Source organism: Caloenas nicobarica, chromosome 4 (genome assembly GCF_036013445.1).
Source record: "Caloenas nicobarica isolate bCalNic1 chromosome 4, bCalNic1.hap1, whole genome shotgun sequence".
Taxonomy (NCBI): Eukaryota; Metazoa; Chordata; class Aves; order Columbiformes; family Columbidae; genus Caloenas; species Caloenas nicobarica.
Window position 1 is genome coordinate 22394240 of NC_088248.1, and position 13489 is coordinate 22407728.

At 36.7% G+C, this 13489-nt stretch overlaps 1 protein-coding gene across 1 annotated transcript in view; it reads left to right on the forward strand.

Annotated features, from left to right (window-relative positions):
- The window catches only part of EDNRA (endothelin receptor type A), a 33175-nt gene extending 22645 nt beyond the window's left edge, over positions 1 to 10530 (forward strand). Inside the window, exons 4-8 of the mRNA XM_065633571.1 lie at positions 29 to 227; positions 4058 to 4210; positions 6347 to 6480; positions 6858 to 6966; positions 8816 to 10530. Coding sequence (XP_065489643.1) covers positions 29 to 227; positions 4058 to 4210; positions 6347 to 6480; positions 6858 to 6966; positions 8816 to 8956 — 736 coding nt within the window. The 3' untranslated portion in view covers positions 8957 to 10530. The remainder of the gene's footprint in view (positions 1 to 28; positions 228 to 4057; positions 4211 to 6346; positions 6481 to 6857; positions 6967 to 8815) is intronic.
- Positions 10531 to 13489: the final 2959 nt, after the last annotated feature.

Sequence of the window (13489 nt, forward strand, 5' to 3'; positions counted from 1 at the left end):
GTTGGGAACTAATGCTTGTCTCTTTCAGGTATAGGGCAGTTGCCTCCTGGAGCCGTGTTCAGGGAATTGGAATCCCCATGATCACTGCTATTGAAATTTTCTCCATTTGGCTTCTGTCCTTTATACTGGCTATTCCAGAAGCCATTGGTTTTGCGGTGGTACCTTTCAGATACAAGGATGAAGGTTATGTTACCTGCATGCTCAATCCTACAAATAAATTTATGTTGGTAAGTAACAGCCTTTATTTTCTTTTTGGAATCCACAGTATATAGGTTAGACAATTAAGATACTGGATTATAATATGCTTTATTCATCCACTAAAGTGCTAAATGTATTCCACTGTATATTGGAGCAAAGAGGATCCTTCAGTTACAGTGACACCTCTCTACTTTCATTCAGAAATACTTTACAAAATTTTCATTTCTTCACTACTTATTCTTAATACAGAAATGTGCAATTCAGGCCTGCTTAAAGTATCATCAAGAGATCTATCAGTGTAGCCAGAGCCTTGGAAGGTATTGTGTTTCTAGGTATAACACCCTGGAGCTTGTAACTGTCAAAACCCATGTTTTACCAGGCTGAGTCATCATTTTGTATGCAGTAGCCAGCTCTTTTGGCCGATAAAGAAAAGGGTGGGGCCGTGCTCTAACATAACTTTTCCTTTGCTATATGCACTTACAAAGTCAGAGAATAATCCCTTCATTTATAAGAAATTATGACTATAAATCTGACAGACTCATATCTCCAATCTAGGTAGCTTGGGCACTGCTAGCTGTCATCTAGATACAGCAACTCAAGAGCAAGAGAAGTGCCTGAGCCACACCAGGCTTCTTTTGGCACATTTCAAAGTTCTCATACTCTGTGCCACTGCAGCTTAACAGTTGCCAATACCCACATTAGCAAGTCAGGTGAGTAGTCACTGCTGAGTTAATACATCTTTACTGCATAGGGGAATAGTGATTTTCTGCCTGGCCTTACACTAAGAAAAGGCTAAGTGGTGTCTTAATTTTTTCTTTGTGAACACAAAGAAGGGCCGGCCACCATTCAGCCAGCAATATAAAAAGAGTAAAGTTCTCTTTTGTTTCTGAGCAGGCAGATAGTGCAAGGTCTTAAGTCTTGAGGGAAACTCCACATTCTTTCTGAACTAGAATTTTTCATGAGAGAGTGTAAGTTTCTCTTTTTTGAATGTCTGGCACTTCTCCTTTTATTGAATCAGAACATGGCTTGGGTTAGAATTGGGAAGTGCAGGGTGAAATGGAGCTAGGAAATTTAGAAAATAGAAAGGGTTGATGACTAGTGTTTTTCAGAGGAACATGCCCAACTTTAGTAGGGTTACACAGACTGCAGGGATGGCAGAAAGAGCAAGATACAAGAGCAAGAGAAAACAAAGGCAATTCCCTAATGGAAATAATTAATGCAGGTGAAAACAGTGACATTGCCCAGGACTTATTATACCCTTGTTTCTAAATTCTACAAACTACATGACTGTAGATACTGTAGTTATAAGAATATGATTTATGAAATGCACACTGCAGCACATTTTCCTTTTCTAATGGCTGTTTTTCTCCGCAAATGTGCCTGGACAATCTCCAGTTCCTCCCACCCTAATAAAAATAATAGTTTTCCCTTTTCTCAAAAACACTACAGTTCAGGTATTCCATAGGCGTGCTAACTTTACTGTTCTGTTCTTAATATGGTAAGTAGAATAGCTTTTTTTGTTTTATTATCAGGAATTAGTATATTTTACTTGCTCAGCATAACTCAATAGCTCTAAATCTCCCCATACCAGTTCAATTTTTCAAGGAAACAAACCAGCTTTTACATCCAAGCTGAGAGTAAATGTTGGATGTGTCAGTCAAAATGGAGAGTGTTGTGTTTCCATGCATTGCAAGCAAGTACAAATATGAGATTAAAATGGAAATACCATTTTAACCTTAACTATAGAATTTACTACCACAAAACCCACAATAAACAATTATTAAAATTTGGCAAGGATTTATGATTAACTTTTGGTTTTAATAGGAGCTTTATTCATGTTTAAAGCTATCCTTGAAAAACTTGAAAGACTCATGCTAGATGATGATTCCCAAGAGACTGAGTGCACTAGGAAACTTGTTCAAAATGCACATTTCCTGTAGAAAACCAGTTCCATGTGGGCTTTCAAGACAAACAAAAGAATGTCTACTTCTCTTAAAGCAACCCAATTTTGTGCTTTGATGTAAGCTTTGTGAAACTCAGATTCCACAATTAATCATTTACAGATATTTTCATGTAGGTTTTATAACTTAACAAAGCCAGGTCCTCAAACAGAATTGATGCATTGGTCAGGGTTGTGACGCAGAACTGTGTATTTGTGTGTTCTTGACTGACAGGCAACGTTCATGAAAGCTGGTAGACTGATATGACAGAAAGTTTTGCTTGCAAACGTAGCATGGATTCATACAGTACACATTTTGCTGCGCTGCCCAACAAATATGATTCTAGTATTATTTGGAGGTATTTGCCACAAAAAATATAACTGTCTCCATGTATTTGTAATCCTTTTCTCTGTAGAAGGAGTGGTAATTAGATTTCCTCTCAGAACAAACTCTTAAAATATGAAGCACATTGTTTTCTGGCTTGGTTTGGTGGTTTTTTGCTGGCAGCAGCTCAGTTCCCACTGGGGGAAATTCAGCCCCCAAGGAGGGTGCAATTATGCAGCAGACTGTAGCCCCTCCTCATGCAGGGCTGAGGCTAATGAGAAGGAAACAAGCTAACCAACGGAATTCAAAATGTCCTGTGGGGTGGGGTTGTGGCCTAGATACCAGCAGCATAGGGTAGATTAGCAAGCTTTGTAAACAGCTGTGTTGGGCCAGAGGAAGAAAAATGAAAAGAATTCCCTTTTGCTTAGTAAATCAACTTTCTAGTGTAACTAAAGCAGATTTTAAAATGGAGATTATTAAATACTACTCTATTAATTGCATCCATTTTTTCATATTTCAAAGTTTAGTACTGTTCAGTTTTAAATGTAAACAAAATCTCAAAGTTTGACTTTTTGAAGCAGGACTCTTATAATCCTCAGTTATTAGCATTTTGACATTTGGTGTGGGAACTATGATGTTACAAGAGAACATCCGCTAGGAATAAACAAGCTAGGAGAAAGATTATGAGAAAGAAGGTCCCCTTTTACACACATCCATCTCAGTGACTAATAACACGGAGACAGGAAGTATTTAAAATATCATATTTCAGTGCGAAATTCTGTCTGAGCATAGAAGTTAAAAAACAAGATACAATAATTTCTCAAGTCTGAAAATATAATTGTCTACAGAAACAATTAATTTTAATGTTTTGTCAAATGTAGTATTTCCCATAATACATAAATATATTAACTTGAACTACATCTTAAATCACAGCTAACACTTAAAATTACACAGCAAAGTACTGCTTCTCTATCAAGTCCCTCAGTGTTCTGTCACAAAAGGCAAAAGTAATTGTGCCACTAGAAGCCACCTGGCCAAAGCTTTGCATATATCAGCCAAACACTTAGGAAGTGGCTCCTATCTGCCCTGTATATAAGCAAATCAACCACCAGTCTTTTCACTGATAACAAAAGGTGATTAAACTTACAAGACATTCTGAATTTTCCTTTTTTGGAATCAGGACAGAAGCCATAGAGGTAAATGGCATTTCCTGAGACAGGCTTTTAGTAAAATTTGTTATCACAAACTGAGCCTTGTCTACATTCTGGCATGCCCCTTTCATGAAATTGGATACCAGTTTTCATGAATGAGTGTAAATGTTCAGAAAGCACAATCAAAAGAAATTCATTCCAAACCAAGACAGATTGCAGCAAAGGTACAAGCAGGCTATCCGTAAAGTAAAATAAATGGTTACACTGCCACAATCCCCATTTTGATGTTGGGCCAAAACAGATCAGTGATAAGAAAGTTTACATAATTTGTGCTGTTTACCAACAGAGAGATACCAGTGTACCAACTGTCAAGCCTTCTAAGACCTTTCTGTGGTACTTCCCATTGAATCATTAGAAAACCTCTCTTCTTTTCCTTATCTACAGTTTTACAAAGATGCAAAGGATTGGTGGCTGTTTGGTTTCTATTTCTGCATGCCACTGGCATGTACTGCCATCTTTTATACGCTAATGACCTGTGAGATGTTAAACAGAAGAAACAGCAACTTGAGAATTGCTCTCAGTGAACACCTTAAGCAGGTAAATATTAGGAACGCCAATGTTTGAAAATACTATTCTTCTCTCTTTGGGTTAGCTTAGAAATGTTCCAAAGTGTACTTGTATCCAGTAAATTACAGAAATGTATGTAGGTTACTTATGAAGTTAAGGTATTCATTTGAACCCAGAGTATAAGATTAAAGGAGATACTGAAGGCAGCACACTGAGGAAACGAGCCAGTTTCTTTCTTTTGTTAAGTATGTGTGACAGTTGTGCTCTCCTGCTCTTTAACCTCAGATCACTACTGGCTAACTGCTTTGAAATATAGTTACAAAGATTTGCCAAAAAAATTTCTTTTTATTCACAAAGAAATGACTCCATGGGTCCTCCCTACTTTTGGCACAATTTGATATGCAACTTTAGTTTCATATAAAAAGCAATTGTAGAACAACCTGGTTTAGAAGAGAGTGGTTTCTTTTTTTCAGGGTTATTGCACTTTTGCATTACTACTACTGTAGCTGCTTTGAAAAGAGCAACAAGAGACTAGTACAAACAAATGATCATAGAATAAAGTCACTCACAGAACTGTCAGATCTCACTCAGCTGTTTTTGCAGCACTGTCTGATGTTTAATTCCTAACTGAAATTTCAAAAACAATCTGTAGCTTTTCCCCTGCGTTAATGTCAGCCCCTCGAATTCCACTCTTTCTTTCAAATTCCACATTCACAGATGTGAATCCCTAAAGTAGTCCCCTCTGCATTGGAGTGAGTTCTCTCCAAGGTTCCTCCTCTGCTGGTTCATTCGAAATCAGGGCAGACCAGAAGATCCTCCCCTTGTGCAGATCCTCCACTTTTCCCGCTCATCAGGTCCCGGGGCCTGCAACACAGTCTGTCCTAGGGCCACACACAATCTGCTCCACCCATTAGTACTAGAATGGTATGTACGGAGGAATCCACCCTCCAGCTTTCCCGTCATGATGTGCAGTGCCCAGCAAACTATTTGGACTAGTTGCTGGAGGATGAATTTATTCCACTATTTACAAATGCTTGTCTTTTTAACTGTCACCTTTTGCCCTTCTTTCTTCCTTTCTTTCCCTATAGCCTTGTACAAATCAATGTCTAGTTATGATCTTTTTTTGTATTTTGATAAATACTGCTATTTTAAGAAAGAAGAAAAAAATAATAGTAATATTCAAAGCCTCACAACACTTTCTGTAATCACACGTTTGACTTCAAGCTTTTTAATGTCAGAGCCTTGCAATGGTTGTTATTATTACGTTATAGTGGCATTTCCAGAAGTGGTATTCTCACCCGCACATATGCTTCTCATTATCAAATCCATGACTACCAAATACCATTGTTATGCATTGTCAGAAAAACCCTAAACTATCTGTAAATCACTGGAGCCATATAAAATATCTATTAAATTTAAATTATTTCCTGGCTAAGTATTATGAGACTAAGCTGTAATATAGACATTTCTAAAATTTTCTTTGTATAGAAACTATTTATGTAAGAACATCACAATCACATAGCAAGGATCACATAGAAAAAGTAATATACTGTGCAGTATCCCCTTATGTAACACGATGGATACTAAATATAAAATCACAGAGAATTTGACATCCTGACTAGGTACATGATTGAATGGAACTTTTATTGCCAATTGATTTAGGTGCCTTGGGTTTACAAATTGCCCCACATCAATGATTAGGTACACGTGGTTTATCAAGCAGGTGTGATCTCAGTTTCTCCCATACACGAAAAGGTTTTCTCGCAGAGTATCTATGTTTCTGAAGGACGAGGTTTATCTGAGGGCTTGAGAGAAAACTAATCCAGTGTAGAGGAATAAGAAGGACTGGGAAACTAGTCAGGTTCAGGAAAGCCCAGCACTGGATTTTCCTTGGCTAACATCTACAGTGTCCTGGCAATGACTTGTGTGCTCCAGCTGCTCCACTGTCAGTGATGAGCAGGTTCTGTTGAGAATAGTCAGAATCAAGAACATGACAAGCCCCATAAAAGTTAGTTCAGGGACACCAGGTAGTCTGGAAGCTACGCTTTGGGAAACCTTGCACGCTTTATCTAGATTACTTACTTTGCTCTCAACATCACTATACTACAATCACCTGCCAATATGAATTAGGCACTCAGTGATAGTTATCTTTACTCCTTTTTCTAGCGTCGAGAAGTTGCAAAGACAGTTTTCTGTTTGGTAGTGATTTTTGCTCTTTGCTGGTTCCCTCTCCATTTGAGCCGAATTTTGAAGAAAATGGTATACAACGAAAGAGACCCCGGCAGATGTGAACTGCTCAGGTACTTCATTGTCTATGTCAATCTATTGTTTATACTGAAAAAATATAATACCACACACGTGGAGTTTCTGTTAGAAATGTCACTGTGCATGCAACTTTGGTGTTAGAAAAGTAAACACTTTATTTTATGACTACATCCATTTTCAGGGGTTTCAGTTTTAATGGGGTAGTATAATTTCCATAAATGTTATCTATCACCATTCCAATCACTTTCCTCTGGCTATTATAGACCTGGCATGGTACAGTATTAGATTGAGGGAGTTATTAGGTAAGAGAGAATTAGTTTCTGTGATAGAAGGGATTGTAACTACAAAGAGCATGGATGCTTCTACAGTACATTAACAGTTTAAATGTTTTGATTTCTCTTTTGTTGGCTAGTTTCTTGCTGCCATTGGATTACATCAGCATCAACCTGGCAACCATGAACTCTTGTATAAACCCAATAGCTCTGTATTTTGTGAGCAAGAAGTTTAAAAACTGTTTTCAGGTAAGATCTTCTTGATAAGATTTTATCCCCCGTTGATGAACTGTATTAAACCACTTAATTATTATTTATTTTCAGCATCTGGGAGAAGAGGCATGCAAAGGAATGAGAGATTTTAAATTGTCTGGTTTACCAACTAACAGTTCACATCGCACATATACCAAATGGAAAGTGGAACTATTCACTTTATCTGAAATGCTAAACCAGTAAATAAGTTTGACATAGTCCTCATATGTAAACATTTAAACTGGGATAGACATGCTCTTGTAAGAACTATCTGCATGTGACATGTACATGAAATAGAATTTGATTGATGACATATTTCCCACTCTAGATGAAGACAAGGAACACAAACATAGGACCCCAAGCTGCCTGCAGTGAAACAATCCCATTAACATCTAAAATTTCCAGGCTTGAATACCAAAGCAGGCACCTGAGTTGACTTTTGCAATTAAACATGCATTATGGCTTTTACCTGCATTTTTCCAGTTCCTACAGATAAAAACATATTTTAAAGCTAAAATAATTGCCTTGTGACACTGTGCCTGTACAAGTACCCATTCACCTAATAAAGCAATACAAGAAGAGAGAAAATGAGAACATAAACTGGTAAAGAAAGCAGTGAAATGGAAGACTGACTCCTTTCTATCTGCAAAGAAAAATGATGACAGGACTGAACCACTGAATTTTAAGTCTGCAAATAGGCAACTCAAGCTACTGAAAAAGTATAAGGAGTTATTAAAATAGGGAATATCTGTTTGTGGCCTGCTCACATGTACAAACTATTTTAAGGGAGTATTTCCACATCATAAATAAGAAGGCAGCTTTCATTTTCACAGTCCCCTACTTCATTTGGGAACTGTGGAGAGGATGCTGTGCCTGAACTTGTCCTCAAGTGAAAGGGAGAAGTAACAGTGGGTACTACCAGGCTGCTCCACATATCATTAGATCATTTTTTCCATTTGTCCTTCCAAATAAAATTACCATCCAATAACTCTAAAGAATTTTCAGTAGTGATTTAATCCTTCCCAGTTTCTCATTATAGCTTACCCTTACCTTTCTAGTACCAAGGTCGTGAATTCAGGCAATCTTTCCATTTCATATTTGAGTTTCTCACCCTACCTCTGTTGCTGTTTTACATACCCACTCATAGATAGATAATACATATATCTTAAGTCTGGCTTTACCTCTCTGCAACAAACTTCTCCTTGAGTTCAGAGATACCATCCATCTACACAGAATTAGGCACTAGTTTTCCTGAAGGGAGGGGAGGATAGCTGAAGAATGCTTTCTGCTCCTTTCAGAAGAGACAACTGAACAGAAGAGACAACCAGCCTGTGAAAAACCTGGGAGTACAATCCTGAATGATCTTCTGTTTTTAACTGTGAAAAATGATACACCTCAATATATTCACTGTCCCTTTTCCTAAACAATTTTATCTTCTTTTAAGATGTGAGATGGGACCTAAGTCATAGGCCAGAGAGTTTTCTTTTCTCTTACATGCTAAGGAGCATACTGATCCCTAAGTTTGAAGTACAGTGAGAAAGAGGGAAAAACAACCCAGCTCTTCCAATATGCACTGAGTTCTGTTAGTTCTCAATCTATTTACCTTAGTCAGACAAATTTCCCTTTTGATACTGTGAAAGTTTTTCTTAAATAAGAGGCACAGACCAGGCCTAATTTGCTGCATTTGTGATGTTTAGTCACAAGAATTGTTTGTATTCTAGAATAAAGAACTTGCCTGGGTGCTGCTATCAGAATTGTCTGTTTATTTCTGAATGAAAGATATAGCTGGCAATCTGCATAAATTGATAGATTTGTGTTTGGTTTTTTTTTTTTTCCTTATTTCCAGTCATGTCTTTGCTGTTGCTGCTCCCAGTCTAAAAGTCTAGTGACTTCAGTGCCCATGAACGGAACAAGCATTCAGTGGAAAAATCAAGAACTAAACAATCACAATACAGATCGAAGCAGCCATAAAGACAGCATGAACTGAAAATTAAGGACCCTGATACCACTTCAGAATCAAACAGGAAAAAAAAGTCTCAAGAAAGCTATTTCAACAGGAAGCCCAGTGACTGTTCCATAATCAATTCAGCCATGTGCACCCTTGTACATAATTCTAGAAGTCACTGAGTAGATTGACTGACTATAACTGTGGAGTTCTGTGAACTGATGTCCACTGGATGGTAATTCTGTCTCTGCGTATTATATTGATATGATTATGACACGAAAAAACTGACTTGGACTACACAGCTGGTTTGCTCTTCTGAACCAAGCAGGAACTGTCCAGTGTTTGTGACTGATACAAAATGATCTTTTTACCTGATTGTCACCTAGAATTAATCACTCTTGAATTTTTCAGGAGATTTCAAAATTGAATCTGTCTGTGACTGTATTTTCTTTCTGGCCATTTGTCTTTTAACTTGTTTTTTTTGTGGTGGATATATTCCATGCACCAATATGTTTTGCATGTTGTTGTTGTTTTTCAGGTTTATGTTGGAAAATGTTTACATCCACACCAGTATTTTACTTACTTAAGTTACAAAGGATCAGGACATTAGCTGGGCAGTTCGCATTTGTAGCACTTCAGTATTCAAAAATAGGAAAAGACCATTTAAAGTAGCATCAACATTTGGCACTTAAGCACAGATTAATACCAAAAAAGAGGTATTAATAATACAGTACTATACTGTGTTATGTATTCTAATGCTCTGCACAAAACAAACATAATAAACGTAATCTATATCAGCAAAAATAATGAAAGATGCCCACAAAGGGGCACCTTACAATATGTTTTTAATTAACATGTCATGCAAATTATTGAAAAATATGAACCTATTAATCTATTTAGACTATAGCTGCATTAAATCTAAGTTGAAATGAGAGTCAGTGGAACACAGTGTAACATTATTAAAGCTGTCCAAAGAGTTCTGAGAATGTGGTTATTATTGTAGCAACTATGTACAACACTACTTACACATTGTGAACATGAGGCTATAGTCACAGTGAATGCAGAACTGTGGAAGTCCGTAACAGTTGGATGTACACAAGGATATTTTGTGCCTTACGCTTACAGAGCTTTTTGTCTTACTCTCACAACGTTCAAAGATTTTAATGGGGTTTGATAGTTTATTAGAATTATTAGCCATACAAATGCTATGAATAATATATAGAAAATATTGCTTGCATACATGTAAACTGGTGATTTACTTATTATTCCCATCCATTATGGTTACAAAGCAAGAGATTCCTTGTTTGGCTATAAAAAAATTTTAATAGCTAGCCTTTCATTAAATCATGGAATTAAATAGTGTGGTGTCATATATAATACGTCTTATGCACAAATCTGCTAGGGCCTTTATAGCACCTGTTGTGCCAGGCTGAGAAGCAGCAAGTAAAATTCCACAAATTTTTAAATATCTGTTACATTTCAAGTGAAAGATACTATCCTGCATATTTTTATTTACAAGGTCAAAATACTAGCGGTTACAGTGACTTCTGCTGCACAAGTTTCCTAAATGTTTACATTCACACAAATCTTCTAAAGTATATTAAAAAAAAAAAAGTTCTTTAAATTGGTTTATGTATTTTTGTGTGTGCTTTTGTCTCTGTGACATATATGTATGTATAAATACATACAAATTTATGTTGATATGTTATAAACCTAGATACAGTCTTCTGACAGTGCTCTGTAGTAGTGCCTAAGAGCAAGGTATTGAATGAGACTTGGCTGAATTTTATTCAAAACATTTCATCCTCAAGCTGTATCAAAATAATAGCAAATGAGTAACAACGCTTTCCTTTGAGAATGTTGAATTACTGGGTCTCCTTACACGCTGACACTTGCGCTGCTCCTTTGACGGAGTGTCTCGAGCAGATGATAAAGGTACACAGAAAACAGACATGAGGAATGGATTTAAGTTGTAAATCGCCACTTCTTTATTTCAAGGCAGGAAAAGCTTTGTGTGTATTCCCCTCTTCTGTTATTTATCTGATGGTTAGATTGACCAAAAAATTCATACTATACCAGCAAACCAATAATCTCATTGTTCTTTTTTACCTGTCTACATAAGACTGTGAGCAGTAGAGACAATCCAAGACAGAAACTTCAGGACTCTTATTTTTTACAAAAAAAGGCATCTACCTGCAAAAGTTTCAGACCCTGAAGCTGACCATTTTTAGGCTTTACCAGCACTGATGCCAAACACAAGTCATGAAAAGCTAAAAGTTTTCCTTCCAGAATTAACAGTGCAAACATCCATTGCTTTCAAGCCAATAGCTGGCTCTACTATGTGGCAAAGACATGTGCATGTGCACACACAAAGCATACTTTAAGCCAGTTCAGCCTAGATGGAAAAAACATGTTCCCACTTCCCAAATAGCTGACTGATCTTAGTGTCAGCATTATAAAATACAAAACTTTTTAACTAAAGAAAGAAAGAGGGTAAGGTATCTAACAGATGTAAGAGGTGTTTTTTAGAATGCTTTAGAATGACTTTTGGAAGTTTACTTAGATATCAAAGCCTGCAAAAACTAATTGGTGATCCTCATGGCATCTCCTCCAGCCAATGGAAGGACAAGACAGAGCCTAAATAACAGTGACAAGTGAGGTCTTAGAAGTCTTAGACTCTGTTTTGCCATGCATAATCTTTTTTTATTTTCACTGGTGACTGCTGCTCCCATTCAGAAACCAGTCATAAGGACAAAGGGTGTTATGATGTGGTGGTTATGGTGAAGGGGGAACTGTTTCTGTAAAATTTACTGAGGTACTTAACTTTTTATATTCTCTCCTATAGTTCCCAATGATAATGGTATATTCCTCCTAGGCCTGTATCTACCCTCAATTCTGAAGAAGCAATGTTTTCAAAAGAACCAACAAAAGTGTTCCACAGTTCTGAAATTCAACCACATTTAATTTTAACCTTTCCTTTTTCTGCCAAGTTCTTCAAAAAAGTGCTCTGGCATTTCTCTTTGTGCATCAAAACCAGTGTAGGTTTAGTTGTGATTTTGCTCTGCTGTTGCACAGAAGCTGCTTTCTCTTTTACATCGGAACAACACATACCCTTCCATCCTTCTCTCACTTCATAAATGTTTTTATGTCTGCTGTTTGCTTTCTCTGCAGGTGAATCAAGCCTAGCTTCTTCTGCAGTTGACAGGATCTGTATTCTGCAAGTTTCAGATTCATTTCTCACACTCTTAATAACATCTATTCATCGTAATCAAAATCCATTTAACTATCACAATCATCTTTCTGTTGACTTCACAATTCCCAACTGTTTTCAGTCTAGTCAGTGTAAAATTTCATTGACCATTTTCCAATGTATACAGTCTCACATCTCAACTTCAAACACTTCCCAGACTTTAATTTTAGAATCCAGTTTTTCTCTTTGTTTTCAATACGAATTTATTTCAAGCTACCTCACTAAACATTTCATCTTTAGTATATTTTATACTTATTTGCTTCAAAGATACAGCATACATAGGTTTTCACTTTTACATATGTTTCTATTTATTTATTTAAATATGGAACTCTGTGCTTCAGACTTGACCTTAGCCCCCTACCCAATTTCAATAAATTTTACAGAACAGAGTTACCATCATAATGAAGTTCCAGAGAATTTCACAGAAACTGCAGGATGGGTAGAAGAACAAGATCCTGCTTACGCTCTACACAGAAAATTGCTGAAATTTAGTTTATATGTACTCACCAAATTCACACGATAGAGAGATGTTATAAACATTACAGCTACAGCAAAAGCTTTGATCAAAGCTTGCAACTTGTAAGACATCTGAGAATCAAACCACAACACACAAATTCTTGGAGAACAGTATTCATAAGTTCTATTGCTTGTGGAATTACTTGCTTTTTTGCTGTTTCTTTCTCATCATTTACATATTTACTGCAATCTTGTTACTAAATAATTTGATTCTACGAAGCCTTACGGGTTTCAGTTTGTGAGAAGACATGATACAAATTCAAATTCTGCTGCATTTTTATGAACAGATTTCTGCTCAAATGTCCCTGAGGCAAAGCATGCATTTTCATTAGAACACATTCAGGCTGCATGCTAACATTGCCTTGCAAAATTTCTTCCAGACAATCAGTTGTGCAAAGCTTGGCTCTGCAAAGTATCCCTAATTTACAATCCCCACCCTTTCAAAGACAGACTAAGGAAAGACACAGAAAAAGTTTACAGAACAGAAATAATTCCCAAGTTTCATAGGAAAAAAAAAACCAAAATCAAACCCAAACAAACAAAACCAAACTAACAAACCCAGGCATGTTTAAAATGTGGCTCTAAAAGAAACAGTTTATCATTAGTCCAAGTGTGGGAAAGGAAGATAAGAACTAAATAAAAAAAGTAGGTCATCTCCAGTTTCTATAAAAGAAGAGGAAATTAATTGACTTCTAGTATGTCATCTAGAACCAGCTTTTTCCCTGTACAGATACCACTGCTTCTCAAATGAACTGTTGCTTGAGTCACAGTTCTGCAATCTCATTAGTGTTAAAACTGATAAGAAAAAA